The sequence below is a fragment of the Cyclopterus lumpus genome, chromosome 17 (genome assembly GCF_009769545.1).
Source record: "Cyclopterus lumpus isolate fCycLum1 chromosome 17, fCycLum1.pri, whole genome shotgun sequence".
NCBI classification, from domain to species: domain Eukaryota; kingdom Metazoa; phylum Chordata; class Actinopteri; order Perciformes; family Cyclopteridae; genus Cyclopterus; species Cyclopterus lumpus.
Window position 1 is genome coordinate 2,026,446 of NC_046982.1, and position 27,321 is coordinate 2,053,766.

At 45.0% G+C, this 27,321-nt stretch overlaps 1 protein-coding gene across 1 annotated transcript in view; it reads left to right on the forward strand.

Annotated features, from left to right (window-relative positions):
• The window catches only part of cdh12a (cadherin 12, type 2a (N-cadherin 2)), a 65,507-nt gene that overhangs the window by 944 nt on the left and 37,242 nt on the right, over positions 1–27,321 (forward strand). Inside the window, exons 2-3 of the mRNA XM_034556107.1 lie at positions 21,855–21,979; positions 24,049–24,218. Coding sequence (XP_034411998.1) covers positions 21,855–21,979; positions 24,049–24,218 — 295 coding nt within the window. The remainder of the gene's footprint in view (positions 1–21,854; positions 21,980–24,048; positions 24,219–27,321) is intronic.

Here is a 27,321-nt window from a genome sequence, read left to right on the forward strand (position 1 = left end):
GGGGAGACGTTTTGGGGGCAGAAGGGGCATGTCAGCATCCAGACAGCTGACGTATGAAGCTTTGATCCAGTCTGGTGGAGTAGGCTTTTCCATCTGGGATCTTCTTACAGATGGCAGGAGTATGAGGAGGCTGTGTAAGGGATGGGTGGGGGCACTAAAATGCTGGTGGCTTTGTGGACTAAGTGGGTGTTGTCCATGTCCAGAAGGGAGAAGAGTGAGGCACCAGCTGTATTCTCTATGCTCTGCTGCTATGTGAAGCTCTCAAACCCTGCTGGGATGCAGCTGGCCAGAGTGCTGGGCTATTTGTCCAGTGATGTGGTGCAATTTGTCTCAGAGAGCTCCTCCGTGCTGCTGATGGTCAGCGAGGGATGTTTGGTGTGGGCTCTCTAGACATCAACAACAATCTTCTTTGTTTCCACTACATGGCCACGTGGCCAGTTGGTTCACGTCATTCCTGTAGTTTATTTCATCATTGTTGCTTCTGTGACCAACTAAAGTTGTGTCATCAGCAAATTTGTCAAAAAGTGGTTGGAACTGTAAGGTGGTGCACAGTCACAGTCGGCACAGTGAAAAGCAGGGGTCCCCAGGCTGAGGCCCACGAATGTATTTCAATCAAGGAGAGACCGTTTAGATAAAGAAAGGATGCATGTTATTGTTAACAGATGATATGAAATGATGAAGTCTCAGAGTCTTTGGCGCTTGGACTCTGCGGGGAGATTTGCAATTGAGGGCCGACGCCCCGATCAGCAACGAGATAGATCCCCCCGTGGAGTCCAGACCTGGTGGTGGCTGATGAGTTGATGAAGCTGATGGATCCGTGGAGACTGGGCGGAGATGGGGAGGTGGAGGGGTGCGTAACAGCAGCATAAAAGAACTGAAGGTAGAGAGACAGTCATGTTTAAATTGTTTCCTTGTGCTGATTGGATAGAGGGGATCAGCTGATCTGCGCAGCTGGTGTCATGATTGACGGTGCAGGACGATGACAGCAAGTAAACAATGCGTGAGCATGTGGGAGGCAGGAATGTGAGGAATAGATGGCGGGCTGAGGGGTATGGTCTTCCTGACTTAACTTGCGCTAGAGCTCCATTTCATATGTTAGCCACGTAATGATGAACAAGGAAGTATAAAGAACACAAAAGTCTACACAGTGAGAGATGGAGGGGAGGTGGATGGGACCAACAAACAGGTAAAAACGTTGGTCTCCTGGCTGAAAGATCTCTCATGTGAATCATGGTCTGAAACAAGAAGTCAAGCTTGAGTAATTTCCTTTGAAGATGGGTGTTTTTTTCAGAAGACTGTGTTCATTGACACGTGTTCCTGACTTTTGCAGGAAAAATTAGAAAATCATACTAATAGTTGTATGAGGGTTGCAGTGTGTTACTGCCAATCCTTGCTGACTGAAGTCTCTCAGTGACAAAGTGTAGGTTCCAGTTACACAATGAGTTGCTTAGGCCCAACAGGTCTAGTTTTCTTATCAGTGGCTGAGAGATGACTGCTGATTGCTGAACTGAAATCTCAGAACAGCCTTCTCACATAGAAGAGCTCTGTCTCCAGGTGAGTGAGGGCTGAGTGGAGGACAGACGAGATGTGTCACACGCAGTTCCAAGAGCTCCGACGCTCGTTTGAATGCTCTTTTCCTGATTTTAGGTTATAGAAAGTCGTTTTGTGTCAAGGGGTTTGTTTTGTACAAGGAAGAAAAAAAACTATAATAATTCCACCAGACTGATGACTGTTGTGCGTCGGAACGCAGGGAACAAGTGTGCGGCTCAGGCTTTTAACGGACGAGCGGAGTCGAGAGGTAAAATCACAAGTATTTATTCAGCTAGCAAAAAGGCAGAGTTAAAACGTGCACGGTCCTAATCAAAACATTCAACAGGGTTGAGTGTCCGGAAACAAGGCGCTTAAACAGTGTGCGCGGAAGCTTCAAAAAGGATTCCTCTTGTGAGGTCCTATTGGTTAAGACTATTGTAGCAGGCAAAGCTTATTTTAGCTAGAAGCGGCCTGGTTGGAGCACTGGGTATTTCCACCCACACTGGCTCACGTCCATTGGTTGTGGTCTTCATCCAATCAGTGTGTGTGCATGTTGTCGGGGTGCAAGGGTGGGGGCGTAGTCGGAGCTGGCATACTCCAGTTTGCAGGATGGGGTGCCCTTGACTAACAGCTGGGATGCCGCTTTGTATCTTCCTCTCCTTTGCCCTGGTCAATGATAAGGGCAGTGTGTGTGCTGGGACCGGGCGCGGGGGAGAGGCGGGTGCAGCTCCTGAGAACTGGCTGTAACTGTTTTCTCAGCATTGGGGTTGGGACACATTCTTTGTTCTATGTGTATGAGCATCAGTAAGACACCGTCTGTCTTCTCGTTTTCTGTTATCAGTGGGTGCTTCTCAACTAACCTTGAGTCCTTGCTTGTAGCTTTCCACTGTGGTTGAGGCTTCTCCTGTGTTTTCCACTCTAGGGTCACTGTCCTCAGGGTGTCTTACTGCGCATGCGTCAAAAGTTAAACCGATAAAGTAATAAAAGCCTATGTGTCTCAAGTTATTTGCCAACAGTGTAATGTATATATTTCTTCTACATGACTGAAATAGAAAACAGTTGATCAGAGAGACGAAATCAGCATTTGTTGGGAAAAGAACCTGGGTGCTTCAATGTGTGCTGAACGAATATGAACGGCTTCCTGTTTCAGTTTCCAGAATTTTGCAATAAAAGCAACCTAGAACAAGCTGGCAACGTGTTGCTTTCGCAAAGCTCTTCTTCAAATAAACAAGTACGATTTGCCGGAGACGCCGACGGGGAAAACGTGCAGAAGCGCTTTTTAAAATGCGTCAGCGGGGATTCCGAACTGCGCTCCCGTCCATTCACCTGGCGAACATCCGCTCTCTGGCGAACAAGATGAATGAGCTGCTGCTTCTAAACAAAGCAAACACGGACTTTAGCAGATCTGCCGCCCTGTGCTTCACCGAAACCTGGCTCGGTGCGCACATCCCGGACAGCGCACTACATCTGCCGGGCTTCCAACTCCTCCGAGCGGACCGCGTAACTGCTCTGTCGGAGAAAACAAGGGGAGGCGGAATCTGCTTTTATATCAACGAAGGTTGGTGTACAGATGTCACAGTGTTGAAGGAATCATGCAGCCCTCACTTAGAAACACTTTTAATAGACTGTAAACCATTTTATTCACCGCAAGAGTTTTCCTCATTCATTCTGGCCGGTGTTTACAGGCCTGTGTGAGTGAGGCCCTCCAACACCTGGCTGAGCAGATCACCAACATGTTTACATCCCACCTCAGGCCTGTGTGAGTGAGGCCCTCCAACATCTGGCTGAGCAGATCACCAACATGTTTACATCCCACCTCAGGCCTGTGTGAGTGAGGCCCTCCAACACCTGGCTGAGCAGATCACCAACATGGAGCACAAACACCCAGACTCCCTGCTCATTGTTCTTGGAGACTTCAACAGAGCAAACCTCAGCCTAAATACAGACAGCATATTAAGTGTAGCACCAGGGACAAAAACACACTGGACCACTGCTACACTGTGCTAAAGGACGCATAGCGCTCAGTCCCTCATCCAGCATTGGGACTCTCTGACCATTGTCTGGTTCATCTTCTCCCGTCCTTCAGGCAGAAACTAAAATCTGAAAAGCCTGTGGTGAAGACTATGAGGAGATGGACCAATGAGGCCAAGCTGGAGCTACAGTCCTGCTTGGCCTCCACTGATTGGAGTGTTTTTGAGGCTGCTGCTATAAGATGAGCTCACTGACATCATACATTAGTTTTTGTGAGGACATGTGTGTGCCGACTAAAACCTTCTGCACATACAATAACAATAAACCCTGGTTCACTGCAAGACTCAGGCAGCTTTGTCAGGCTAAAGAGGAGGCCTACAGAGGTGGGGACAGGACTCTGTACAACCAAGCCAGAAACACACTGACGAGGGAGATCAAGGTAGCTAAGAAGAGCTACACTGGAAAACTGGAAAAAAGTTTTTCAGCCAACGACCCCTCGTCAGTTTGGAGAGGCCTGGAAGTACTCACAAAACTCCAGGAGACCATCCCCCCACACTGAGGAATATCACTGACTGGCTGACAACCTGAACGTCTTCTACTGCAGGTTTGATAAGCCCACTTCAACCCCCCAACTGCCCCATCATCAAACAACCACCTACACTCTCTGCCTCCTTCTCACCTCTCCCAAACAACCCCATTCCGGCACTGAGGATCTGCGAAGAGGATGTGAGTCGGCTCTTTCACAGACAGAAGGTCAGGAAGGCTCCGGGCCCAGACGGTGTGTCTCCTGCCTGAAAGTCTGTGCCAACCAGGTGGCCCCCATCTTCACACAGATCTTCAACTGATCACTGGAGCTGTGTGAAGTCCCATCATGCTTCAGGCACTCCATGATCATCCTGGTCCCCAAGAAATCCTCCATCACAGGATTGAATGACTAGAGGCCCGTTGCCCTGACGTCTGTGGTCATGAAATCCTTTGAGAGACTGGTGATGACCCGTCTGAAGGACATCACAGGTCCAGCAGTTTGCCTAAACTGGTCGGTAGGCAAACATGGGACTGCACCATGTGCTGCAACACCTAGACTCCCCAGGGACGTATGCAAGGGTCCTGTTTGTGGACTTCAGCTCAGCGTTCAACACCATCATCCCGGAGGTACTTCACCATAAACTCTCACAGCTTAGCGTACCCGCCTCCACCTGTCAGTGGACCACTAACTTCCTGACAGACAGGACGCACCAGGTGAAGCTGGGAAAAATCACATCCAGCACCCGGTCTATCTGCACTGGCGCCCCCCAGGGATGTGTGCTCTCCCCACTGCTCTTCTCCCTCTACACCAACAACTGCACGTCAGGGCATCTGTCTGTTAAACTCCTGAAGTTCGCAGACGACACAATGGTCATCGACCTCATCAGGAACGGTGATGAGTCTGCGTACAGACGGGAGGTTGAACAGCTGGTCCTCTGGTGCGGTCAGAACAACCTGGAGCTTGTCGTGGTAGTGAAATCAGGACTTGAGACAAGCAAATTAAAATCAATTAACATTTATTCAATCGTAACAGGAGTATTATGTCCAGCAGTTAAACATGCATGGACCTGAATCTAGCTAAAAATAGCACATCAAATTTCTGATTGGTCGACTATATGGTGGAGGCGGCTCTGGTTTAGACTTCCTGAGAGCCTCATTTGGAGCACCGGGCGGTCCCGCCCTCTAGGCTCACGGATCATCTGGCCTCCAGGTGGGGTAGCAGATCAGTGTGTGTGTATGTTGTGCAATCTTTTGTGCGAAGCGGGGGCATAGTCTCTCAGTTTCAGAGGGGTCAGTTAGCAGGTGTTCTTTATCTGACACGATGTGCAGACAGTTCGTCAACACAGGCATCGCTCCTTCGAGCAGCCTCCTGCTATCTAACTGAGTCCCTGAGAACTGTGCGGAGGAGAGTCTACGTAGCGTTATTGTTCGTGTGCTTATCTCTAAACAGTGTCTATTATGTGCCGAGTGACTATTCTAACCAGTGTGTCAAGGCCTTATGATGGTGCCGGGGTTCTAACTAACGTTTCTAGGTATTTCATTCTCAACAAGCTGAACAAGCCCAAAACTGTGGAGATGACAATGGACTTTAGGAGGAGCCCCCCAACATTACCCCCCCTCACCATACTCAACAGCACTGTGTCTGCGGTGGAGACCTTCAGGTTTCCGGGATCCACAATCTCCCAGGACCTGAAGTGGGCCTCTAACATCAACACCATATGGAAAAAGGCCCAGCAGAGGTTGTACTTCCTGCGCCAGCTCAGGAACTACAGCCTTCCTCAGGAGCTGCTGATCCTGTTCTACTCTGCTATCATCCAGTCTGTTCTCCGTTCCTCCATCACTGTGTGGTTTGGACCAAACAGGACCGAGACAGACTACAACGCATAGTCAGGTCTGCTGAGAGAACTATTGGTTCCAGCCTGCCCTCCATCCTGGACTTGTACACCTCCAGAGTCAGGAAGCGGGCTGGAAAGATCACTAAAGTCCCTTCACACCCTGGACACAAGCTGTTCCAACTCCTTCCCTCTGGTAGGCGCTACAGAGCACTGTACGCCAAAACCACCAGACACAGGAACAGCTTCTTCCCACTGGCCGTCACTCTGATGAACACCTAATCACTTCCATCTGCACTACTTGCACTATTGCTATTATTTATTGTCATTGTTGTTATTTTTTATATTGTACATACATGTTGCTACCCTGTTGTCTTTAATGTCTTTTTATATTTATCCTGTCACTGATTCTGAAATAGCACAGATAACTAAACACCAAAAAGGTTACAAACACATTATGACCTGTCTCTGCCCAGACAAGAGCCTTACCTTTGTAGTGGTTGGTACATTTCTTCCGACTGACTTGTTCGGCGGAATTTCTCCTGCCTAGGACCAGGGACCGTGACCACACTCTGTCGGGAGGTCAAGCGGCATACTGATTCTCGTCTGGCGACAGAGACAACAGCGAATACTAACGTAAGAACAGGGCAAGTTATCCGTTTCTCCTTCAGGATCCAAAAATTGTCTGTTGTTCGACCAGCAAATGTAGAACTATTACCTCATGTTATTTCTTTAAAGGCACGTTGTTTCACCTCGCTTTAGCAACATAAGTCGCATAGGATGGCATAAAACGTGTAAAAGTAAATCAAAAAGTAAAAATAAACTGCAACGTCTATAAAGCCTTAGTGATGTCATGGCTGTGTCACAGGGACTCCCTGGGGTACCCATGGCTCCCGTCCAATGAGGCAGCAGTGTTTTGGTTTGAACCACAATCTCACACTCAGGTGAGATTTTGATGCCTGGTGGGGAATTGGCGTGATTTCCCAATCCAAGCATTGACAATGACATGTAGGCCTCTCTCTTTTAACCACATGGCAAAGTTACAACAATGCTGCAGACAAATAGTTATAGGTAACACGTTAGCATACAGTCCCTTTTATTAACAGCCAGCAGAAACATAATGATATGAAAATCAACCTTTTAAATTTCCTTTAGAGAAACAAAGTGATGTGAAAACTCTTAAATGTCTTTGAACACTTGCAATACACTTATTGACACTTGGAATACTTCAGCTGTATTGATATAGCTATTTCCCCACAGATGGTTCAGAGGTCTAACGACAAGAAAAAGGTTAACAGAATCTTTATACACATTAGTTCGTAGGAATTTTTGTCTGTCTTGCATGTTCAGGGTTAAGCAATTCAAGTATCATCTAAAAAGAGCAACATGATGAATTTCCACAACACATAACATTAGTATTACTTTTCCTTTTCAGTCGTGTTTGTGTCCGCCAGGGCCCTATTTCTCGTACGTGGCTCAACTAAGTCGATCAAATGTCCTATTAGCCAGCTTAAATTAACACAATGATTGACATCAGGCTATCCCAGTTTCTCAAAGGCTGATCCGCCCTCAAACCGTCTTGTTAAAGGAAGAGACTCTTTTTTTCTCCGCTGAGCAGGAGATGATCATGAACGTATTTGAAGAATTCCAGACCATAATCATGGCAAAATCAAATCAATTCATTCACTTCACTCGCGCTGGAGAGGTGGCGTGGCTTATCTCCATGGAAACAGTTATAACACCCGCCATCCACCATGGAAGAAATAACCACTATTTCTGCTTTATACTTGTTGTGGGAATCCCACAAACGTCGGAACATCTAATGCCCTCGTGTTTGGGTTCATAACATTAATATCATATATATATATATATACACATATATATATATATATATATATATATATATATATATATATATACACACAGTATATTTATACATATCACCCGTAGGATCACACAGCTCAGTGACTTTCACCGACTACGACTAGATAACCCTAACCTTTTTGAAACTGAGAGCTACTTCAAGGGTACAAAATAATACGAAGGGCTACTTGTTTGATATAAACTTCCTGAGTAACTAATTTGCACAGATCACCTTTTAATAATATGTGAAGTGTCTGATCACATATCAATGTTAATTATTACTCACAATAGATGGTAGGAAACACAGATAGATTTAAACATGCAACATTTAGTTCTGTTAATTTCAACAATTGAACGTCAGAAGTATCACATGTATTTTTGTAAATATATTTGACAGTTTTGTATGAAGCACATATGTAGCATTTTTTTCATCACACAATGTTTGTACACATTTTTAGGAAATCATTAACCGTCATATCTAACCACTACCGTTGTAACATTTAAAACTCTATGAACTCTAACTCTACAAATTATCAGTTGTGTAAGATTAAAAAAAAGAGAAGATATTACATTAGCACTAATCATCAAATTTGCAGCATTTTTCTTTTTAACATTTTTGTGTTAATGTTGTCATGGTGTTTTCAATAAAAACCTATGTTTTCTTTTTCTTTGTCTGTACATTTATGTTTTGAAACAAGTTTAGCAGACTCTATATGTCAGTGGGCTTTCCTTCACTGTATGTATGTCAGATCTAAAATAACTATCTCAACTCTTTCAGAACAAGTAGATACTATATAAGTGTATACTAGGCTGAGGTTCCTGAACGCATCGCTCTCTCTCTTCCGGTAAGCGTATTGCATCACTTCCGGTTGCCAGTTTAGCAGCTCGCAATGTTTTCCTCCTCTCCCCCTGCTGCTCCCTCTTGCTCAGAGTGTCTCATGTATAGCTATTCCTCTGCCTCCCTTAATGATAACGTTACATGCAACAAGTGTAGTTCATTTGCTAGGTTGGAGGCAGTTCTAAGTGGGTTAGATGCACGGCTCCGCACCATTGAAGCTCAGACAGTTACGTTAGTTAGCCCGCCCCCCCTGTTAATGAATGAATGAATGCTGTTAAGGCAAACAATCATAGAAATAGAATATTATTTAATATTTCTAACCAAACAATATTTTGCAACTATGTAGGCAGATCTATTTCCACCAAAGTCATATGCATCCCGGGGGCCAGAGCGGGCGACATTGAATCTTGTTTAAAACTGCTGGCTAAAGATGAGCGTAGTTAGAGTAAGATTATAATACACGCCGGCGGTAATGACTCCGACTGCTGCAGTCGGAGGTCACTAAAATTAATGTGGAATCGGTGTGTACTTATGCCAAGACAATGTCGGACACCGTAGTTTTCTCTGGCCCTCTCCCCAATCTGATCAATGATGACATGTATAGCCGCATGTCGTCATTCAACCGCTGGTTGTCCAGGTGGTGCCCAGCAAACAATGTGGGCTACATAGATAACTGGCAGACTTTCTGGGGAAAGCCTGATCTGATGAGTCGAGACGGCATTCATCCCACTTGGGATGGAGCGCGTCTCATTTCTGCAAACATGGCCAAGTTGATTAACGGACTTAATCCATGACCCAGAGTTCAGATCAGGAAGCAGAAGCAGAGTTGTAGTCTTCCACCCTTCTCTGCACTTCCATCCGAGCAGTTACCCACCCTTAACCTTAACTCTATAGAGACTGTGTCTGTCCCACGGCCACTTAAATTAATTAAATCAAAAGTAACCAGAAGAGGAGTCCTACAAAATAACCTCATACAGGTTAACATCACTACTGCAACAGTGCAACAAAACAGGATAATTAAATGAGGACTCCTAAATATTAGATCTCTGTCATGTAAAGATGTATTAGTAAATGATTTAATATCAGACAATCACATTGATTTTGTTGTGTCTTACTGAAACCTGGCTGAGCCATGAAGAATAGGTCAGCCTAAATGAATCAACTCCTCCAAGTCATATTAATACTCACATTCCTCGAGGCACCGGCCGAGGAGGTGGAGTAGCAGCCATCTTTGACTCAAGCCTATTAATAAATCCTAAACCTAAATTAACTTACAACTCATTATATCAATTAACAACAACCTGGGCTTCTTGATAGCTACTTACCCTCTGGGTGGTGAATAAAATCGGATATCTTTCTTCTTTTTTGTTGGCATTTTCCTATCTTCAAAGCACAACAGGGTCAACAATATCAATGCTGAGACCAAACAAAATACTAATATGAGGCTTTATCATTTCCTGTTGTATTTAGTAGCTTACCGTGAGTCCGGCCAGCTCTCTTTCTACAAGTTACGATTCAGAGTGTTTCTGACTCCGCCACGTCAGCCAATTAAATGACAGCATCATGTCTCGCAGGCTCGAGGGCGCGTTGGAAAACGTGGAAATGTATTTTTGACTCTGGGCGACGAACAGATAATAATACGAATGTAATGTAGTACTTTTTTCTATTATTTGTTTTTTTTCCTGATCTGATTTGAGGTCCTGGGACAGGGATATCGTAAATGTACAGATTGTAAGGCCCTCTGAGGCAAATTCGTAATTTGTGATATTGGGCTATATAAAATAAACTGAATTGAATTGAAATGTTGGATGGAGCAGGTCTCATTGTAGTCATAGTTGTAGTCATACAAAATAACATCATAAAGGTTAACAACACTATTTCAGCAGTGCAACAAAACAGGAGAATTAAATATGGACTGCTAAATACTAAATCTCTGTCATCTAAAGCTGTATTAGTAAATTATTTAATATCAGACAATCACATTGATTTATTGTGTCTTACTGAAACCTGGCTGAGTCATGAAGAATATGTCAGCCTAAATGAATAAACTCCTCCAAGTCATATTAATATTCACATTCCTCGAAGCACCGGCCAAGGAGGTGGAGTAGCAGCCATCTTTGACTCAAGCCTATTAATGAATCCTAAACCTAAATTAAACTACAACTCACTTGAAAGCCTTGTTCTTAGTCTTTCACATCCAACCTGGAAAACATTACAGACAATTATATTTGTTATACTGTACCGGCCACCAGGTCCATATTCAGAATTTATATCTGAATTTTCAGAGTTTTTATCAAGTTTAGTCCTTAAAACATGAAAATGTTTTTTTTGTAGGAGATTTTAATATTCATGCCTTAGTGCTCTATTTATCTCACTGTTGGATTCAATTGGCTTCTGTCAGAGTATAGAAACCCACTCACTGCTTTGGCCACACCCTCAACCTTGTTCTTGCATGTGGCATTGACATTGAGCATTTGGAGGTCTTCCCACAGAACCCTCTTCTGTCAGACCATTACCTCATAACCTTTGAGTTTATACTCCCGGAGTGTACACCGTTAGTCAAAAGTTTCTACACCAGATGTCTAACTGACAGTGCTGTAGCTACATTTAAAGAAGCGATTTTTTCTGCATTTGATTCAATAACATGTCTCAATGTGACGAAGGACTCCTGTGCTAACTTTAGTCCGTCCCAGATTGATCTTCTTGTCGATAGTGCTACAGGCTCACTGAGAATGACACTAGACTTGATAGCCCCACTGAAGAAAAAGACAGTGAGGCAAAGGAGGTTTGCTCCGTGGTATAACCCTCAGACCCGCGACCTAAAGCAAACTTCACGAAAGCTCGAAAGCATATGGCGTTCCACCAATCTGGAAGAATCTCGCTTAGTTTGGCGAGATAGTCTTAAAACATATAAAAAGGCTCTCCGTAATGCCAGAGCAGCCTATTACTCATCAGTAATAGAGAAAAATAAGAACAACCCCAGTGTTCTCTTTAGCACTGTAGCCAGGCTGACAGAGAGTCACAGCTCTGTGGAGCCGTGTATTCCTATAGAACTCAGTAGTAATGACTTCATGAACTTCTTCAATGAAAAGATTTTAACTATTAGAGGCAAGATTGATGATCTCTTGCCCTCAACCACTGCCGATCTGTCATCAAGAGGAGTGGCCTTGGAAACGGCTGTATTCCCTGGTGTATATTTGGATAGCTCTTCTCCCATTAACCTAGACCAATTGTCCTCAACGGTTTCTACTTCTAAACCGTCTACCTGTCTCTTAGACCCCATCCCAACGAGGCTGCTTAAAGACGTGTTGCCTTTAATTGGCACCTCTCTGTTGGATATTGTTAATGTGTCTTTGCTAATAGGGCATGTACCACATTCCTTCAAAGTAGCTGTAATTAAATTATTTATCAGATCAATCTCAATTTGTATTTGTAAATGATGAAGCCTCAATGACCACCAACGTTAATCACAGAGTTCCACAAGGTTCTGTGCTTGGACCAATTTTATTTACCTTATATATGCTTCCTTTGGGCAACATTATCAGGAAACACTCCATAGACTTTCCTTTGCTATGCAGATGATACTCAATTATATCTATCGATCAAACCAGAGGAGACCAACCAGCTCGCTGAAATTCAAGAATGTCTTAAAGACATAAAAACATGGATGACCTGCAACTTCCTGATGTTAAACTCAGACAAAACTGAAGTTATTTTACTAGGCCCTGAATACCTCAGAGATCAATTATCTGGTGATGTAGTTTCTGTAGATGGCATTGCCCTGGCATCCAACACCACTGTAAAGAATCTCGGCGTTATCTTGGCGATCTGGAAGAAATCTCTCCCTATAAAACGTTAATTTAACTAATATCGCTCCTTCATCAATGAGGCAAGGGAGCTGCCATTTTCTTCTGGGGGAGTGGCCAGTTTATCCAGCTAGACTGAATGAGCCTGCGCTGGAGCAGGTTCAAATATTTTGATGTGTTGCTATGGTGATTTTGTGTAATCTCAGGTACGAGAAATAGGGCGCTGATGAATATAAGTCAATATTTACTCTCTTCTTTGCTCACTAACTTAAATCTGCTCATCCCTATGACTGCGGTAACAGATGCACCTTAAATAAAAAGGACAGAGAGCAGATGAAAAAGAGATGAATGTATTGACAAAAAGAAGAAAAGGAGGACAATGACGACAGAAAAAGTAAAACCAACTGTGCAATAGATTGTATGTTTTTATTATCGTAGCCCAAAGATAATTTTGAAACAAGTTGACATTTTTGGTTCAATCTAAAACTCAGCTGAATGTCAGGAATGTTTCTTAATTTTCTGCCTCTGCGATGTTTTGAGAAACAGGGTCATCCTTCAATTAGAGGATCGGAGGTTCGATCCCCAGCTCTGCTAGCCCATGTCACCTAACCCCAACATTGCTCACGGGAGCAATGTTTTTCTAATTACTGTGAGGCACTTTTAACTGGTTATGAAAAAGGTTTAGATTAAAACTAATGACTCTGTCACGGGAGAACAGGGTTAGGACCCAAGAGCAGACCACAGGAGACAGGATGGGGATAAGGAACTTTATTCCGTAAGGATGGTTTAGCAATTCCGACGTGAGTCCCGAGGATCGACGTCGGAGGTAGGCACAGCAAATCACGGTGTGAGTCCCGAGGCACAACACCGGAGGCAGGCAGGTCGCGGCGTGAGTCCCGAGGATCGACATCGGAGGTTGGCACCGCAAATCATGGTGTGAGTCCCGAGGCACAACACCGGAGGCAGGCAGAAGAGAGCAGGTACTCTGCGAACAAGGAGAGAGAGAGTTACCGAGCGTAACGAGCCAGTGGACAATCTCATGGAGCGGCAGTGGGAACTACCGGGGCAGAAAACATAACAGACTGACAACCCAGGCCTGCACGACCAGTGTTGATATGGAGCCGGTGATGATCCAAACGGCCACAGCTGTGCACCGCTCGGGGGAGTGGCCACGGGCAGCGTCTGGAGGTACACACCCACACACACACAACGAGCACAAGGCAAAACACACAAACAGGGGATGACAGACACATGAGGTAAGGAGACTTGGAAAACAGAGGTAAACACACAATGGGTCAGACAGGGATCCTGACAGTACCCCCCCCCCCCCTCAACGGGAGCCTCCCGGCGCCCTGCCCATCTTCTCCGGATGTGACAACCCTCCCACAACGGACTCTGCACCTGTCCGTCGCAACATCCGTACCCTCTCACCCTCTCACCCTCCTCTCTGGCCTCCTCTGTTCTGTCAGCCCTCCCCTCAACCGATTCCTTCGCACTTATGCAGCCTAACTTCGCCACTGACACTCTTCTCTCTACGCTGTCGCCCTCTCTTGATTCTCTCTGTCCTCTTACGACTCGAAAGGTCCGCAAGTCCTCTCCGGCTCCGTGGCTGTCCGAACCGGTGCGCACCGAGAGAGCCACAATGCGAGCAGCGGAAAGGAAATGGCGTAAATCCAAACACGCCAGTGACCTGCTTGCCTATCAATCTCTTCTCTCCTCCTTCTCTGCGTCCATCACTGCAGCCAAAAGTTTGTTCTATCAATCCAGAATCGAATCCTCTTCATCTAACCCTAAAAAGCTCTTCTCAATTTTTTCCAACCTCCTTGACCCCCCTGTTCCCCCCCCTCCCTCCACCCTTCTACCAAGCCACTTTGTTGACTACTTTACAAAAAAGATAGACGACATACGCTCTTCATTTACTAATCCATCTTCCTCAACTACACCTCCAGTAACTTCACCTTCTTCCCCCTTGTTTTCCTCTTTTATCCCCCTGTCTCCTAATCAAGTTCTTACCTTAGTAACCTCTGCCCGCCCAACCACCTGCCCCCTTGACCCCATCCCTTCTCACCTTCTCCAGTCCATTGCTCCTGACCTTCTTCCCTTTCTCACCCATCTCATTAACACCTCCCTCTCAACCGGCTGTTTCCCCAACTCTCTGAAGGAGGCAAGAGTCAACCCTCTCCTGAAGAAACCCACTCTCGACCCATCTGAAGTCAACAACTACAGACCTGTCTCTCTCCTTCCCTTCCTCTCCAAAACTCTAGAGCGAGCTATCTTTAACCAAGTCTCCTCCTTTCTTCACTGTAACAACCTTCTAGACCCCCACCAGTCTGGATTCAAGACAGGCCACTCAACAGAGACTGCCCTCCTTGCTGTCTCTGAGCAGCTTCACACTGCTAGAGCAGCCTCTCTCTCCTCTGTCCTCATCCTTCTAGACCTTTCCGCTGCCTTTGACACAGTGAACCACCAGATCCTCTTGTCCTCCCTCCAGGACCTGGGTATCTCAGGCACCGCGCTCTCACTCTTCTCATCCTATCTCACCGACCGCTCTTACCAGGTAACCTGGAGAGGATCTGTGTCTGAGCCTTGTCCTCTGACTACCGGGGTCCCTCAAGGTTCAGTCCTTGGTCCTCTTCTCTTCTCTCTGTACACCAACTCTCTTGGCTCTGTCATTCGCTCGCATGGCTTCACCTACCACAGCTATGCTGACGACACCCAACTGATCCTCTCGTTTCCCCAATCTGAAGCACGGGTAGCAGCACGAATCTCTGCCTGTCTGACCGACATCTCTCAGTGGATGTCCGCACACCACCTGAAAATTAACCCGGACAAGACTGAACTTCTCCTCCTTCCAGGAAAAGGCTCTCCCACCCACGACCTATCTATTAACTTCAACGACTCAGTGCTGGTTCCGACTCCGACTGCCAGGAACCTCGGAGTGACGCTCGACAGTCAACTCTCCCTGACTTCCAACATTGCCGCAATAACACGCTCCTGTAGGTACATGCTGTACAACATCAGGAGAATCCGACCCCTTCTCATTCAGAAGGCGGCACAGGTTCTGGTCCAGGCTCTGGTCATCTCACGGCTGGACTATTGCAACTCCCTCTTGGCAGGTCTTCCTGCTAATGCCATTCGACCTCTACAACTCATCCAGAATGCAGCTGCTCGACTGGTCTTCAACCGACCGAAATTTACCCACACTACTCCGCTCCTCCGCGACCTTCACTGGTTACCGGTGGCCGCCCGCATCCGCTTCAAAACACTGGTACTTGCGTACCGTGCTGCGAACAGATCGGGTCCGGTCTACATCCAGGACATGGTCAAACCGTACACCCCAGCCCGTTCACTTCGCTCGGCTTCTGCCAATCTGCTTGTAGCTCCTTCACTTCGAGCTAAATCACGACTGTTTGCTGTGCTGGCTCCTCATTGGTGGAACGAGCTCCCCATTGACATCAGGACAGCAGAAAGTCTCTACATCTTCCGTCGCAAACTAAAAACACATCTTTTTCGACTATACCTTGAATAGGTAGCACTTAAATGCCGTAGTAGCACTTAAATGTCCCTTACCGATAGCACTTTAGTAGCACTTAAATGGCACTTACGGATAGTACTTTGTAGTTTGACTTTATTGAAGAAATTGTACTTGCTTGATTCTTGTTGTTCTGAGTTTGGACTCACGGTTTAATGCACTTATTGTAAGTCGCTTTGGATAAAAGCGTCAGCTAAATGACATGTAATGTAATGTAATGTAGCCAACGAAAATCCTGGATTAGAGTGGTGTCCACGATTCTCGAATGGGGCACCCATGAGCGTTCCTCTGGACCTTATCCCTCCCAGTCCACAAGGAATTGGAAGCCCCGCCCCCGCCGGCGAGCATCCAAAAGTCTCCTGACCGTGTGAACCGGGCCCCGTCGATGAGTCGGGCGGGCGGAGGGGGTATGGCCGGAGGGCACAGAGTACTGGTGGACACCGGCTTGATCAAAGAGACATGGAATGTCGGATGGACCTTCAAAGATGAGGGGAGTTTCAGTCGAACCGCAGATGGATTGATAATGGCCTGGATCTCAAATGGGCCGATGAACCGGGGGGACAGCTTCCGGGATTCGGTCTTTAGCGGGATGTCCTTCGCCGAGAGCCACACCCGTTGACCGACCTGGTAGGAAGGAGCCGGAACGCAGCGCCGATCTGCCACCCGTTTATTTTGCTCCGCCGTACGGAGAAGAGCGGCTCTGGTATCCTTCCACACCCTCCTACAGCGACGGATGTGGAGCTGCACCGAGGGAACGGCTGTCTCCACCTCCTGAGCAGGGAACAGGGGGGGCTGGTATCCCAGAGAGACCTCGAATGGCGAGAGACCAGTGGCCGAAGTAGTAAGGGAGTTGTGGGCGTACTCTATCCAGGACAGGTAAGTACTCCAGCTTGAAGGGTTTGATGCGGCCATGCAGTGGAGGGAGGCCTCGAGCTCCTGGTTTAGCCTCTCAGTCTGCCCGTTAGACTGGGGGTGAAATCCGGAGGACAGGCTGATTGTTGCGCCCAGAGCCTGGCCGAAGGCTCTCCAAACCTGGGAAGTGAATTGGGGACCACGGTCCGACACGATGTCCGCCGGAATCCCATGCAACCGGAACACATGGTTGACCACCATAGTGGGCAGCTTTGGAAAAGCGGTCTACCACCGTGACAATGACCGTGTTCCCTTGTGAGGGTGGCAGGCCTGTGACGAAGTCCAAGGCGATGTGAGACCAGGGACGATGTGGCACCGGGAGTGGTTGCAGCAGCCCGGAAGAGGGTTGATGTGACGACTTGTTGCGGGAACAGGTAGGACATATTCTTTGGTGTCCGCCTCCAGCGACTTCCACCAAAAGGTCCGCCGGAGCATGTTGATGGTGTGCCTGATGCCCGGGTGACAGGAGAAACGGTTATGACCCCATTGGAGCACTTGGGAGCGTGCAGGCGGGGGAACAAAGAGACGGCCGGGAGGCCCGCCACCGGGGTCTGGCAGGGTCCGGAGAGCATCTTGCACCACCGCCTCAATCTCCCACCTGAGAGAAGCTGCCATACAGGTTGCCGGGAGAATGGTACCAGGACAGGGGAAGTGGTCCTCGGGTGAGAACTGGCGAAAGAGAGTGTCAGGCTTGGTATTCTTGTTCCCTGGACGGTAGGAGATAGAGAAGTCGAAACGTCCAAAGAATAGCGACCACCGCGCTTGGCGAGAGTTTAACCTCTTGGCCGTCCGAATATACTCCACATTTTTATGGTCTGTCCAGACCACAAACGGATGAGCGGACCCCTCCAGCCAGTGTCTCCACTCCTCCAAAGCTAATTTAATAGCCAACAGCTCCCGGTTTCCGACATCGTAATTCCCCTCCGCCGGGGTCAAGCGGCGCGAAAAGTATGCGCAAGGGCGAAGCTTGGAGTCAGAGTCCGAGCGCTGTGACAGGATAGCCCCCACGCCTGTGTCCGAGGCATCCACCTTGACGACGAACTGTCGGGTGTCATCGGGCTGGATCAGGATGGGGGCGGAGCTGAACCGCTCCTTAAGGAGTCCAAATGCCAGACTGGCTTCCGGCGTCCATGAGAACCTGGTCTTGGTGGAGGTGAGTCTCGTGAGGGGGGATGCAAGCTTGCTGTAGTTCTTGATAAAACGGCGATAGAAGTTAGCAAACCCCAAGAACTGCTGTAGCTGTTTCCTAGAGGCGGGGGTCGGCCACTCCGTTACCGCCTTGACCTTCTCCGGATCAGCCCTCACCTGCCCCGTCTCAATGATGAACCCCAGGAACCGAACAGAGGTTACGTGGAACTCACATTTCTCTGCCTTCACAAACAGCTTGTTCTCCAGTAGGCGTTGGAGGACCATTCGCACATGACGCTGGTGCTCCAGAAGATCTGCGGAATAGATGAGAATGTCATCAAGGTAAACAAACACAAAACGATTCAAGAAATCGCGGAGAACGTCATTCACCAACGCCTGGAACAAAGCAGGGGCGTTAGTGAGTCCAAACGGCATGACCAGATACTCGAAGTGGCCGAGGGGGGTGTTGAACCCCGTCTTCCACTCGTCCCCCGCCCGGATCCGCACCAGGTGGTACGCGTTGCGGAGGTCGAGCTTGGTGAAGATCGTGGCCAGAGGTTCAAACGCTGAGTTGATCAGTGGCAGGGGGTATTTGTTCCATCCTGACTTAGGATAAGCAAGGTGTAGTGATGCTGATATCTACTAAGCCAGAATTCCCCTGGAGTCCAGACACTGGTGGTGGTGTAAAAGAATAGAGTTGCTGTAACCCAATGATGAATGATGAGCAGAACTGAATGCTGATTGGAGGAGCCTGGGGTGGAGGAGGGTTGCACTGAAATGACAACTGACAACAGCAGAGAGGAGAACATATTTTAAAAGTTTGACAACAACAATGTGATTGGTTTACAGAGACTGCACAGAATCTGATTGGTTCATTTAACATAGACACTGTTAGGTTGTAGTGGATTTTATATATATTTGCACATGTAGATAAGAGAAGTTTATGTTTTAAAGTAATACATAAAGAAAGATATGATAATTAATTTGGAATATTATGAGGAATATTCTGGAGGAATGTATTATGAAACATAAGAGAGGATCACTGTTTTATTCTGTTTTAATGACAAATGTAATTATTAACTGTATGATGCATGAGAATGAATGAATGTTTTATTGTTTAGACAATAGTTAAAATGGATGCCGATTGAAACCTAATGTGTTGCTTTTATTCGGAAGGCAGGATAATAGGGTTTTATTGTGAAGGGGAACTTCCTGTCCTTGACCGGAAGAGTGAGCTTTGACCCCGCTAGTTTTACTAATTGGCTTAGCGAACAGAACTGCTGCATCCTTTGAACTGACCAATGGAACTAACTTTTAGGTGTGAATTCATTTGCATGACCATACTAACGACCGAGCATTTGTTCTGGGGAGACATGGTTCTACTGGTCTGGAGACTCGAGACAGCCCCGGTCTGTGGCTCCCTGGGAGCTGCACTCCGTCTGTGGAGAGTTCCTCCTTTCTGGCCCCACGATCGTGAACGCTACATGAGTATTATCTTTGCCATTAAATATTGTTAAACTTTAACTCGAATCCTGAATTTCCTGCGGCCACGGGACCCGGAGCTTTGAACACGAATCTTACAACACCCCTAATCAGCTGATGGAGTAATCACTGGGAGAATTAGTGACTGTCCTGAATGAACAGGAGTGTAAAGAGTGTCTTCCTTATTGAACTTGCCCTTGAGCTTCATATAAAATCATGCAGGTTTACCAGAAACTCCTTCAGTTCAGATGCGGGACCTCTAGCATAGTGGTTCTTTACCTTTTTGACCTTGGGGCCCAACTTTTTAGTACAAAGTGGTCCGGGGCCCATTCAAATAGTAACACCGTATTGATTTAACTAATTGATCTCCCTCTTTGTTTGATTTGTATTCAATAACTAAATCAAATCCACTTACAGTTGAACAAGCAAAAACATGACGCTTTGTGATCATCAAGACATTTGTTCATCATGTGTATATAAACCTGCACAACAACAAGACACCCAACAGGCAAACAATTCATGGAACAAATCAAGCTAATACAAGAACAAATGTAAAGGCTCAAGTCAAGCTTATTAACACAAAAATAACTAATAAATAGATTTTAGAACCAAAGGAGGGACTCAAAGAAATGGAGAAACTTAAATTTGATAAATAAACAATATGTGGTAATAAAATTGATACATTCCAAATAATACTTTTCAAATCAAATAAACCGTGAATAAAATTAAATAATGTGCAAATGAAAATATAGCCTTATAATCTGCAAATCATATGCTTCAGCTGTCTTCATGTTTGCGGAACCGGAAGTTGCTCTTCATATCTGTGACAGCTGGAGTTGTGTCCGTGTACATTTTGTTCGCTTGTTTTTGGTTTCCAACAGAAAACAAAGCAACCATGGTATTTCCGTATTTTCGAATGAACCATAAAACAAACGAACAAAGTACACGGACCCAACTGGAGCCCATTTTAATTTTTCTTGAAAAATCCCACCGGCTTTCCCACGAGCGCTGAAGTTTGGTCTTGAGATGCCACTTTAGCTTTGAGGCTTCAGTGCTGCATTGGTAGTGTTAGCTTACACTCCACACACACTGGGCACTGGCCCTGGCTCGTCACCTCTGTTAACAAAGCCCTACTCAGTGAAGTCGGGATTGTATCTGCGCAAACATTTAGACTTTTTTTTGGGGGGGTTTATCACTTTTATATCAAAGTCAAAGTCAGCTTTATTTGTCATTTCTTCGATGTGCAAACATACAAAGATCTGAAATTGTGTTTCTAATTTAGACATATGTGTCTAAAAGGGGGAGTGGGAGAGTGGGGAGAGAGTTCAGCTTCCTGACAGCCTGTGGATGAAGCTGTTTGAGAGTCTGGTGGTGCGAGCCCGGAGGCTCCGGTATCTCCTCCCCGAGGGCAGGAGGCTGAAGAGACCGTGTGAAGGGTGGCAGGAGTCGCTCACAATCATGGTCACTTTATGTGTTATATATGTCCTGCAGGGAGGGGGGGGGGGGGGGGGAGTGAGGCACCGATGATGCGTCCAGCTGCGTTCACTATGCGCTGTAGGGCTTTCCTGTTGAAGTCAGTGCAGCTTCCGCCCCACACAGAGATGCAGTTGGTCAGGATGCTCTCAATGGTGCCACAGTAAAAGGTGCACCTGATGGGTGGGGGGGTTCTTGCCATCCTCAGTTTACGGAGGAAGTAGAGGCGCCTCTGTGCTTTCTTTGCCAGGGATGTTGTGTTATATACTTCATGTTTTCGTTTTAAATACTTCTCCATAACTTTTGCTACAGGCTAGCCGGCCGAGTGTCTTCTTCTGCCTATTGGAGCTTGTAAAAGAACTGACTGATGCATTACCGCCATCAAGCGGTGGAGAGCTGTATTGTAACTGAGCGTCTCATGGATAACAGTAATATCTCTGCTGTCTTCAATTGATAACCTATGCGGTGCCGCGGCCCACAGGCACAAAACTGAAAGTTGTTTGCGGCCCTCTAGGTGGTGCTCGCGGCCCAATCAGGGGCCCCATAGTTAAGAATCACTGCTCTAGCAGACACCAGTCCACCGTGACATTCACAGATCCGGCTTCACTGCAGCCTCCCCTCCACCTGCAGTCGGAGCTCTGGAGGGAGAAGTAGAGCTCAGTCTCCAGGTGTTCTCCCCGCTGCTTCTCCGGTCCCCACTGGGTGCCAACACCGACACCAGGCTGCTGGAGACCCTGGCCGTATTCCTGGGCCTCGTGGAGGGAAGGGAGGTACGAAAGAACCAGAACCAGGACTGAGCAGAGCAGACTGTCAGATCCTGCTGTAGGAAAATGAGAGGGTTTCTCAAGGGAATCTGGTGTTCGGTCCACAGGAACCACCAAAATAAAGTTCCTCATTGTAGCTTTAACTGTTGAAAGCTCTCTAATGTTCTGTGTCTCTCTGTCTATTGTTTCCCTCTGCAGCTCCACACAGACATGGACAATGAAGACAACGCAGTCAAGTACACTCTGTCAGGAGAAGGAGCTGGGTCCATCTTCACCATTGATCAAATGACGGGGGATATACATGCACTGGTGGGGCTTGACAGGTCAGTACTCATCAATATTAATAACAATTCAGTAATAAGTGTCATGTATGCAATGCAGAGCTTCAAGTAGAGAAACTACTGGCATCAAATATAAAAGAATATGCATAATAGCACATGTTATTATAAATGATCTGCTTAAAAAGGTAGAGCAGTAAAGAAACTAGCATAGTTAACAACAATAATGAGGACGCAAAAACCAACCCTTTCAAGTGTTTCTCTACTTAAATGTTGATGTAATGGGAATCAATAAGTTTGAAATAGCCTTAGGTCAAGCTGGGTGGGAGAGCGGGTTCAGACCGATGTTACACAGCCCCATCATTCATGCTAATCTACCCCTCTGCATCATCTGGCTCAACTTTTGCTTGAACACTGCAGTCATCCAGCAAGGTGCTGCATTGGCCAATCCAATATTACATTACATTACATTACATGTCATTTAGCTGACGCTTTTATCCAAAGCGACTTACAATAAGTGCATTAAACCGTGAGTCCAAACTCAGAACAACAAGAATCAAGCAAGTACAATTTCTTCAATAAAGTCAAACTACAAAGTACTATCCGTAAGTGCCATTTAAGTGCTACTGAAGTGCTATCGGTAAGGGACATTTAAGTGCTACTACGGCATTTAAGTGCTACCTATTCAAGGTATAGTCGAAAGAGATGTGTTTTTAGTTTGCGCCGGAAGATGTAGAGACTTTCTGCTGTCCTGATGTCAATGGGGAGCTCGTTCCACCAATGAGGAGCCAGCACAGCAAACAGTCGTGATTTAGCTCGAAGTGAAGGAGCTACAAGCAGATTGGCAGAAGCCGAGCGAAGTGAACGGGCTGGGGTGTACGGTTTGACCATGTCCTGGATGTAGACTGGACCCGATCTGTTCGCAGCACGGTACGCAAGTACCAATGTTTTGAAGCGGATGCGGGCGGCCACCGGTAACCAGTGAAGGTCGCGGAGGAGCGGAGTAGTGTGGGTAAATTTCGGTCGGTTGAAGACCAGTCGAGCAGCTGCATTCTGGATGAGCTGTAGAGGTCGAATGGCATTAGCAGGAAGACCTGCCAATATGAGCAATTACACTTTCAATTCAGTTTATTTTGTATAGCCCAATATCACAAATTACGAATTTATAGCAGCATATCCTGGGGCTGGACCAGGGCAAACCTGATTCAGTCCTAAACTGAATAAGCACTATTAAAGAAGCTGCTTCCATAAAAGAGGAGCTTGATAACTAGCTCTTGCTCGCATCCTAATTTTTAAGACTCTAGGAACCACGAGTAGCCCCACATTTAGTAGGCGCAGCGCTCTAGTGGGGCAATATGGTACTACATATATATATTTACCTGTAGTTTCTCTGCCAAAGTTCTTCTTTCAAAGGGGTCTTGGAGGAGAGATTTTAGCGGGTCGAGACTTCTTGGAAGAGAAGTGCTCGTGCTCGCCGTTGTCATGTCGTTAAAAAAGCGCCTTGTATTGTATGTCACTCATTTATATCTTTAATCAGTAATTGGCTAAACTGCTTCTTAGACCTGTCTCTTTTGGGTCAAAACGATCAAGTATCCTTATTTGTTTATACTCCCTTCGGCCGAGGCTCTTTCTCTCACCAAAGTTCCAGGCGTTAACATTACCATATGTGTTTGAGACGATGCATGTAAATGTTGACTGATTCGTCAGGGTTATGGGCAGTAGTCCTTTCGTGGACAGTTACAGGTAGCAGGGAATATCCATTGTTTTAATGGCCCATTATTACAAAAGCCAATAGTCTGAAGAAATGTCCTATTGGGGTTTTGGAATAATGGCTGTTGGAACAATAGCATGGCACCCAACTGTGACCCATGTCCTAGGAGCCAATCAGCATCTATCTAGAATGAGGGGTCCTGTTTGTCTTTCTGGCACCAGATCACTGGTTCTTAAATTAGTACCCTACAGATTCCTCTCCCACATGTGACACCTGATAAATTGCCACCAGATTACAGTAACTTCTATCACAACAGATATTTTAGAGCCTCACTACATAATCCTCATGTAGTCTCTGTTGATTAGACATTAATACTAGTGCAGCAACATGTGATATTTTACAGGGAGGAGAAGACCTACTACACACTGAAGGCCCAGGCTGTTAGCATCTACACAGGGCTCCCTCTGGAGCCACAGTCTGAGTTCATCATCAAGGTGCAGGACATCAACGACAACGAGCCACAATTTCCTGATGGTCCCTACAGTGCCAGTGTCCCTGAGATGTCTCCAACAGGTAGGACTGCTAGAGGTTGAGTTAAGAAGGCATTCATTTTTTTTTAATTGTTATTTTATTTACTTGCCCATCAATGTTGCCAGAGCATCAAAATACAAAAGTACACACTATTAACCTTTTAAAAACTGACCTATTTTTTAGATTTCTGCTCAAAATAGCATACCAAAACTAAAAATTGTGTATCTCTGCAACCACAAAGGCTATTTGAATAATGTTGGTGTTATGATAAAGGCAACCCATGTGAGCTTTTGTTCAGATGTGTAAATATTAGTATATTTGTTACTGGTTAAGAGTAAATAAAGATGAAACACAGCAAAAATAGAAGTTTCAGGTTTGCCTAGGGAAAAAAAGCAATTTCAGGATGATTATCTCTTGGAAGGATGCTGTGCAAATGTCTAGCCCCCACCCAGATCATAGCATAATATCTGAACAGTCTCTCTGCAAAGTTTGACTTTGAAAAAGTGAAGCAGAAAAATGTTAAGAGAGTTTCTAGTACAGATAATTTAGGCCAAATTGGCATTTTGGCACATTTCTCATGTACCAAACCATATATTTCACTTGTATATTACTGGTGTTCAATACATCCAAATACAGCATTTTTCTTCTTCTAATCAACAAAGGTAAGCAACATTTGCTGACTGTAAAGTGCTAAAGCGATTCATGTTGCTGTGTCCTTTGGCTCTTATCTCGTGATGCTTTTACCCAGAAGGATTTTGTCAAGATGTTTAGAATCTGTGTGGAGTAGTCTTGCTTTTTGCTAGCTGGCTTTTTCTGATAGCACCGAGCTACGGGTTGCTAGTTCCAAAAATGTGCTGAGTGGACTGACTCCTGATAAAATGTTGATTATGATATTTTAATAATTCTTTTAGTTGGTATTTGAGTTGTGTTGAAATGGCTTAGTAATTATTGTACAAACATTGCCTTAATTCATGCATGAAAAGGTTTTGATCAATCTTCTGTATTAAGTAAACCATTTCCAGACAGAAGAACTGTAGAGTTACCATTGGAGGAGGCCTTTCACATTGAGACTGAATAAGAAGCACTTTGTAGTGCACTTTCTCTTCTTTGCTGTGGATATTTTAAATCATCAAAAGTGGAAGTACTAGAAGCATCAAGCATCCAAAGTGCACTATGCTCTTGTTTAATGTCCTTTTATGTCCTCAGTAGAATAAGGTCTATTACAAGCAGTCCAAAGGGAGGTCAGAGATCACAAGCCATTTGACTTGGGCTCACTTCAATGTTATAATCTGTTAGTGATTGACTGGTGTGACAGTTAAATAGACATTAAACTAGAAAACTAATTCAAAGCATTTTAGCCCTTGTTGTTAACCTTTATAAACTAAACCATATTTATCGCTATTTCTAAAATGAGATTTAAACTTTGTCACACATGTTTGTTAATTAAAAAAGGCTTAAACTGCCAGTATGCTTCTTGTCGGATGGTTGAACAGCTTCAGACAGAACTCCTCCCCCCCCCCATACCTCTCTTATCAGATTAGAAGGAGCAGTGTACATTTTCTGTAACTTTCTGAAAGATTATCGACATAAACCCCAGCAGTGACTAGAAATTGTCATGAACAATTGAGTGCAACACTGGCTGTGGTTACACTTGTCTTCTTAATGCAACTTTGTGATCTGCTGCACAAGAGTGTACTCATACGTCCACACACTTTGATGGGATCTGAATGATCAGATACAGAATTCTTTTTTTTCCTAAGGTTTTTGGTTCACCCCAGTTCTTGGTTCAACTTGGATTTAGTAAATTGTATCAACTGCACACACACACACTAAGCCAGACTTAGTGGCCCATCTGTCAACTAAATGCCATTACTGAGAAGTAATTTAACAGCCAAGGTCTTTAGGCTTTAATTAAGCTGTTAAGGCTTCAGCTGAAGCCCAAAGTGCTCTAAGAGAAAAAGTGTGAGCCCGGTATTTTTGGGTTGCAGAGAAATACGGCAACAAACTGTACAGCGGATTAGCCCTTGGTAACTAACAGCAAGTATCCATACCATAAAAGCAAAATCCTATCGATGAGGAATGGACTGCTAAGAATAGATGCAGCCATCTCGGTACAGCTCTATGCTGTTTCTTAAAGGGGAAACCCTCTAATCTTATACATAAAGCTCACTTTACTTGTCATGTGTATATCTACGTGGCTCCAAAAATTAACCCTGATGTCATTGGAGGAGAAAGGGAGGTAGAACTGAGTTTATGAAATGTTAGCATGAAGTCAATGTAGTGCCATCAGACATAAAATGTAAAAAAAAAAAAAAAAAAGGAAAGAATTTTAGAACTATAATGAGATTTCACTTAAAGTAACTTTTGGGGAATTAATTAATTAAGTTACACGATAAACGTATATACCTAATGCATGTAAACATTTTTTACACACTTACGATGTATAAACTCATCATCTCATATTTTAGAGAATATTTTCTCCAGCCCCTAATTAAGGTATATTGACTTTTCTGTTGTGTATTATGTTTAGATACCTTATTTTTGTATTAATTATCTACTGTTCATATTTTATTTGATAGCTACATTTTACACACTGGGTACACTGTAAAACCTGATGAGTAAAGTCAACTCAAATAGTTTGAGGAAACCGATTGCCTTAAACCATTTAAGTTAAATAACTCAAATCCTTTTAGTGGAAAAAATGCTTAAATAGAGTACTCCTAACTCAATTATCTATTGTTAGGTATACTTAAGTAAATACATGACTAGTACTAACTCCATTCTTTGTATTGAACTTAAAACATATTCATTATTTAAACTTATTTGTAATGTTTGTATGAACCCATTAACATTATGTAACAGCAAATATATGATTTAAGTCTGATTAACTTAAATAGCTTGTGTTACAATAACTCAAAATGGTATAGCAGTAACTCAATTCATTTAAGGAAACTGATTGCCTTGAACCATTAAAGTTGCATTAACTCAATACAAATACTCAGTTAGATGCAATTAATTTATTTTCAGCAACATAATTTTTTTACCACAACATTACACATTATGCCAAAATTAAACCACACAGCTGCCAACATAAACAAATAAATCACTGATCAAATACATTGTTCTCACAACAAACATTAAAACA